Consider the following 7,293-nt stretch of genomic DNA (forward strand, 5'->3'; position numbering starts at 1 on the left):
ATATAAAGAGAGAGAGAGAGAGAGAGAGAGACCGCTATTTTTTCATAAAAATGCACCGATTATCTTGCATATTTAAATTTACATTATAACTGCTTGTGTTGGACACAAAAATTCACACCTCACATTTCTATACAAAGTGATCAGTAATGACGGCTGTTTAAAAATATTTTTTGGAATAATTATAAATTGTAAAATCTAAAAAACTGCACTGTAAAAAAAGGTTTCTCAAAATTGAGGAAAAAATGCATCAAAATAACAACGAAAGAATTAATATTCGTATTTGAAAACACCTCGTAAGCAAAATTAAAACAGGATTTTGGGTTCGTAGTAAGATTCTATAACCATCATAGTGATACAATCCAACTCAGGAAGAGTTAAGAATCTTTATATATTCCTTTCGCTTAAAATATTTCAAGAAATAGCTAAGTAAGCAAAAAGTAAAATGAAAATCACTGATCTTCTGACTAAGCGATTGGGACTATATTTTCCAAATCCAACCGTTTGAGTTATTGAAATGGTAAAATTAGTATATCATGATGTATGACTTTTTGTGACTCAACATCACGTCGTGATATATTAATTCCCATTACATTTTTCTTATTTTAAGTGTGTTTTTTCTCATTTTATATAAAACTTCCAAGACCTAACTGGTTTGGACTGTACAACTATGGTGGTTAGAGCATGCTACTAAAAATCCGGAAATCCATGGTCTGAATCTATACGGTAGCCAACGAAAGCATCACTCATACGTTTTTCTCTTCATATCACTTCTGAGACTATGCATTTTGTGCAAAAATAAGTATATGCTGTTTCAACTTTGAACATATGGTGTTTTCAAATTCGACTATTATTTGTTTTGGAGCTATTTTCATATACTTCTACTAAATTTTGAGAAATCTTTTTTAACAGTATATACGATTACGGAAAGTGCAGACAAAAACTTTTTCAGACTCACAAATTTATTTCATACATCATTTACTTAAGGAAAAAAAAGTATTCTTCAAATTAACTTCTCCTTTTTCATACTCTCTTGCAATACAATTGCTTAACTGTACAAAATAATAGCATTAAATAATTAAAATTCAAAAAATGCAATAATATGTAAATAACTACCATCGTACTTACTAAATATAAGCATAAGTACTTCATCCTCCATGTTTTGGGTGACTGACAACACATTTACGTTTTCTGGCAAAACTGTCTTTAAATAATTACCGCAAGCAAACTGATAGAAATCTTTACAAGGATGCACTGTCTGATCCAATTTATCCAAAATAGCTCCGGCTTATAATAAATTTTGAAAATAAAAGATCCATTAGTAACAATAAAGTTTTCAAATCTAAACATCTTGGTTAAACAAAAAAAATTATTTGCAAATATAATACGCACAGTAGTTATTGGTAATAACAATATGAAAGAAGCGATAAAGTATTCAACAACAAAAAAATTTCTTGCTTTAATTAATATTTATAAAGTTGAAGTAATATTGTATTTGCTACAATCAGTTAAAAATTCTGATAAGAAAATACCTCACCTAAAAAACAATCATTTTCTGAATTAAAAAGGGGAATATATAAGTATTATTAGAAGTAAGAGAAGCAATATTTATGAAATATTTACATGCCTTGAACTGGGGCTTTTATGTTTTAGATGATTTTCTTTTTAAATTTCAACCTAAATTTCTAATATTTCATGTTTAAAAATCTCATACTTATTATTAATTTCAAATGTTTAAAAAATAAATTTCTGCTCATATTTTCTTAAAAATTTTGAGAAAAAAACTATCTAATTCTTATAACTAATAAAATATTAGGATTTTTTTAAAGGAAATAATCGATTATATATTATTCTTTTTTAGTTTTCGTAAATTATAACTACCCAATTTAAAATAATTTTTTGTAAAATTTATTTTTTATGAATTTATTTTTATTTGTATTGCATTATACCGACAAAAAACCATCTGTCTCAAATGTAATGGTGAGGTGTCCTCTTATTAAATATATTTTTCGCTCTAAAACTATAAATTAAAAGAAATAAATTTCGATACGCGAAAAATTGAAAAACTAAGCAGTGCATTCAAATTAAAGTTAGTGTTGTTATTTTCCCACGCTTTTGTTGCTGTCTCAAGTTAATTATTTTGTACATTAACCTTAACCTTATTTTGTAATAACAAAAAATAAAGGCCGTGGTTGACCCTAGTTTTACTGATAAAATAATATTCTGGAGCGAAAATAATTGCCAAATAAATTGCGTTAATTAAGAATTTTTTTTTCTGGTTAGAGAAATACAGCTGTTTTTTACAATCATTGTGTGCAGTTATTTAGACTTTTATACTATCATCTATGCTCAGCATTTATTGCTAATTTGGCATCCATATTTTAAAGATATAAAACTTCTACAAGGGTTGGACAAAATAATAGAAACACTTCTGTACTTATGCATTTCGTTATATTTCTCAAGAAGTAATTAGAAAATCATTTATAACTGCAGAAGTGATTATATCATGCGATTTCTCATACTTCTCAATGAAATTTAATGCTTTCAGAGGTTGGAGGGAGCGTTTGTAGTTAAGAATTATAATTTAGTATTTAATAATTAGTTAATTTTAAATTGCTACCGAACATTTTGTTTTATTTTATTTTATAATTTTAAAGTTACACCAAAAAAGCGTAAGACAAAACAAAAACTTTATTTTTATAAAAATGTCCGTATCTCCATAAATATCTAAGCTAGGCTTACAAACTTTTGCACCATAATCGCAAATAATAGCCAAAATAATTGCTATAAGTTACAAATTTATTCCTACATTTTTTGTCATAAGGTGTTCAAAAACACTATTTTCTGTTTGTAATTTATTGCTAGTCCCTCAAACCTCTAAAAGCTTTAAACTTTATTCAGAAGTATGCGAAATCACATCTAAACACTTCTGAAGTTATAAAGTAGTTCGCTAAGTATTTTCTTGAAAAATGTAATAAATATATTAGTATAGAAGTTTTTTCCTTATTTTATCCAGTCCTGTGTGTCTGAAAGTAATGAAAATTTATATTCCTTGTGGATCTTTATTCTTAAATGAAACTTATTTTCACACAAATCAAATGAATAAATTTTAAATATTTTTCTATACTTACCTGATTTCAGACAAGATTCTTTTGTACAAACGGCAGGTTCAACTGGCTTTAATTTTTCTCCCTCTTTATCTTTTTCTGAAACATTACATGAATCAATTCACGGGCATAATACTGAATAACACAGTACTCTAAATAACGCATTATTTTCCGTTTTCGAGTTATGAGAACATTCTTTTATGATTAAGTTATTTAATCATAGCTTGCCACCGTAATAAAAAAAATAATTCTATATCGAATCAAGAGTGGAATCTAGCCGTTCTTGCTATAAATACTGGGAGGAAATTCTAGTGAAATTACCGTACTATATGGTAATGACATTTCTTTTTCGAAAAAAATCGTAATTTTGATTAATAAACCCAAATATACACTAGTTAAACCACTAATTTAGAAGTTTTTCCATTCATATGGTAACGGTTTACCGGAATTTCTGGTTTTCAAAGTTACTTATTACTTGACATAGTACTTATTACCTGACATTTATATTGAAAAAAATACTAATTTGAAAAGTAAATTTACCGAATACACTGTTTTTAAGCCATGGCTTAAGGTACCATAATAAAAGTACCAAGTTACATCACATATTATAAAGCTATATTTTATCATTAATTTTACCAAAATCAATGTCGAAGCGAATTGGTAAAAATTAACGAGTTTTTTGGTGTTACCAAACAACCAGAAACTAGGTCATTTGTACGATATTCTGGTAATTTTGATACCTTTTCATGCCTTTGATTTAATCATACTTTTTCTCTCAGTGTAGAAAACTTTTAAAATATAAAAAAAAGTTTTTAATAAAAAATATTAAAATATTGTAGTATTACCTAATTTTCGTACTATAGCAATGAATTACAATTAATGACTGAGATTTTATGGAAGTTTGTTGAAGCCTCTGTTGAATTACAAGTGTCAAATTGTTTTTCTTAATTAATTGAAAGATCAAATCACTAAATAATAATACAATATTTGCTTTCTTTCTTTAAAAAAATTTTTGAATTACAAGTTAATTTGATCTTTCAATTAATTTCTTAATTAATTGAAAGATCAAATCACTAAATAATAATACAGCATTTGCTTTCCTTTGAATATATAATAATAATTGAAAGATCAAATCACTAAATAATAATACAACATTTGCTTTCCCTTCTTAAAAAACTTTTTCGAATTACAAGTTATTTTTTCTTTCAATTAATTTCTTAATTAATTAAAAGATCAAATTACTAAATAATAATACAATATATGCTTTCTTTCTTTAAAAAAAATTAATTGTCTTTAAAACAATTAATTGAAAAATCAAATCACTAAATGATAATACAATATTTGCTTTCTTTCTTTAAAAAAAATTGTATTGTAATTGAATCCGAAAATACCTGTTACTTACCTTTTACGTGAAAAGTGCCGAAGAAGAAAAGAGCTGTCGTCGCTGCAAGAAGCAAAGGTGAAGTTGACATCCTGCTATAAAATAAATTTGAACACGCCAAAATAAAATATAATTGCATACCTTCCCCTAAATATGTCATAGAAAATAATTTAAATCTATGAATCCATAAATTCTGATTTCTGAGCGAAAGGCAAAACTAAAATATATTTTAATGCATGAAGCAATTAAATTCTAGTAACCTTCCCTTTTTGTTTTAATAGTACTACTTAAATTTAGAAATCTAAAACGTAAAGCTCAAATCTTCAGCAAACACATTAAAAGACAAAAATGGTTCAAGTATGAAAATTTTGAAACTATGAATGCTGTCTTCCAGAGTTACAGTATAAAATATTTCTGCATTCATACATTTTATAACTTATGTATTCATAATATTCTATGTTAATATGCATATTTTGAACACGTTGCAATCTACGGCTATAAAATGTCTTAGTCAAAAGATGTTCTTATTTATCTGATAAATGATTCCAAAAGCCGCCATTCATAGTTTTGTGACCATTTTATTTATATATTTACGGCATATTATTTGTTCATACTTTGAAATGAAATAAATATTTTAATGTAATCATACTTTGAAGTGTAAAGTTTAAAGTGACGACGAAATAGTTTGCATTTTGGGCTAAATTAGAAACAAATTTAAGATATTTCAGATGAAAAATCTGAATTGTAAAAACTGTGGTTTAATACCTATCCACATTTGGTGTTGAAAAACACTAAAAACTGCGTGCTATTTTAAGTTAAAACCGAATCGAGCGGGCACACAATTTTAAAGAATGTAGCTAAATCTAAACTCAAACAATTGATAAAACTTACACGAAGCACAGATGCATTTACTCCATTCGTGAATTATTTTCGCCAATTTTGGCGTCGTTTGGGAACCATCAGATAATCAAAATTATTTTTTTACAATCAAGCAGAGAAAATGAAGGTTTGATTTCGCTTCGCACGATGCTGAACATTCCATAGGAAAAGAGAAGCAAAATTTTGTAGAAGCAAAATTTGGTTTGTAGTTGCATAATAAAGATAATTATAATCTCATAGGAATATTTACATTATTAAATATATCTCAATTATATTTAATAACTTTATAATTTTTAATTTCTATTCGCTTCGGTTTCGTTAAGCCTAGCTCGAATTCTTGTTAAAAAAATTTCTGTTGTTTGATTGATTAGCAAGCAGCAGTGAGTATGTTTGATAAGCAAACTAATTTTATTTCAAGCAATATTGTATACATACATTTAAGATCAATGGTTCTTGATTTATATTGTATCGTAAAAGTTACTTTACTGACTATTATGTGTATCATATCTCATTGTAATTATTAATTTTAGGGATACTGAACCCAGAAGACAAGGGAGCTCTTGGATCATGAATTGGGACGGAGTTGTCTTCGTAGAGGACTTTTTTGATGGAATTAACCCGCATTTACGTTACATGGGGAGAAAAATCACGAAAGCATCGGCAAATCTCACGACGGCAAGGGAATTCTATCCCATGATCAGTCTACCACTGTGGAAATTTTTGCATCAGCATTGTGATCAGTGCGAGCCGGAAGCAGAGTTTGTATCAATCAGTCATCGTTGAGAATCGAACATAGGTAACTTCATTGGAAAGCGAAAACTTTATCTCCTGAGCCAGACTCAAAATAAAACGTTTGAAATATATACAGTTTTCTGCGATCTGCTGTGACCATTGGTACGAGTTCAGAAATTAGTTGCCATGCTAATCAAAAGATGGCGCTGTTTACTAGGAAAACTATTAAAGAAAGATCTTCAAACAAGCCATGATTTGCAGCAACAGCATGACAGAGTCTGAGGATAAAACTAATTATCTCCAGTACAGCTTTTTTCTTTTGGAATGAATAAAACAGAAAACAATGTTTTATAGCATCTAGCTACAAACTTTGGTACTAATTTTAAAATCTTGGAAGAATTGGTGGTTTGTTAACTTATCTAAACGCATCAAACAATCCAGCTCTATTTCGATTTTATTTTCTTTAAATTTGAAACATGGTACAAATTGCATTCTATAACAAGTTAGTAATTTTTGAACAGAAAAATATATTCATTATGTATTTAATTGAAATATTCATTCGAAATATTTCAAGAAAGTAATTGAAATTTGTTCTTTTATCGTATATTTAAAAGCACATCTTAAGATATCTCGGAAATGTTAAACTTTCATGACAAAATTTCAATTCATAGACAAAAAGAAAAATTCTTATTATCTATATAATATTAATATTCCATTGAAGCAAATAAACGAAAAACTTTTCAAACATTTAATGAAGAAACTTACCTTGAAATCGCCAAAAACAAAGTTTAATGTAATATGAACGTACACAAAAACATCGCCTTTTAACTTTCGAATGTAAGCCGCTAAGGAAAACGGGAAGCATCTGGACTCGCACAGGATGTTTCGATTCATAAGTGTGTAGGTTCTAATTGATCGTTCCCATTCATTAGTATCACAGTAAGATGACGTGCAAAGTTTTATACGTAACTCGATTATGATCCCCAAACAGTAGGTTTATTCGCTTTATTAATTTCTAATGTTAAAGAAAGCAGTAGCAGAAGTAAATTTAGAATAATTTTTACAGTTTTAGCCATAAAATGAGATAAATTCATTTCCTGTTATGCATTATTCTGCACTGAGAAAAAAGTATTATGAAAGCTAACAGAATTTGGTGAAGTTAAGTTTACCATGTTTTTTGGCTCTATTGGAACACCG

At 27.8% G+C, this 7,293-nt stretch overlaps 1 protein-coding gene across 1 annotated transcript in view; it reads right to left on the reverse strand.

Moving 5' to 3' along the window:
• Positions 1-6,986, reverse strand: part of LOC107444875 (membrane metallo-endopeptidase-like 1) — a 27,011-nt gene extending 20,025 nt beyond the window's left edge. The window contains exons 1-4 of the mRNA XM_043045410.2: positions 6,862-6,986; positions 4,507-4,580; positions 3,129-3,203; positions 1,126-1,284 (exon numbers count right to left, since the gene is read on the reverse strand). Of these exons, the coding sequence (XP_042901344.2) occupies positions 1,126-1,284; positions 3,129-3,203; positions 4,507-4,576 (304 nt within the window). The 5' untranslated portion in view covers positions 4,577-4,580; positions 6,862-6,986. The remainder of the gene's footprint in view (positions 1-1,125; positions 1,285-3,128; positions 3,204-4,506; positions 4,581-6,861) is intronic.
• Between the last annotated feature and the right edge of the window lie 307 nt (positions 6,987-7,293).

This window comes from Parasteatoda tepidariorum, chromosome 1 (genome assembly GCF_043381705.1).
Source record: "Parasteatoda tepidariorum isolate YZ-2023 chromosome 1, CAS_Ptep_4.0, whole genome shotgun sequence".
NCBI lineage: Eukaryota > Metazoa > Arthropoda > Arachnida > Araneae > Theridiidae > Parasteatoda > Parasteatoda tepidariorum.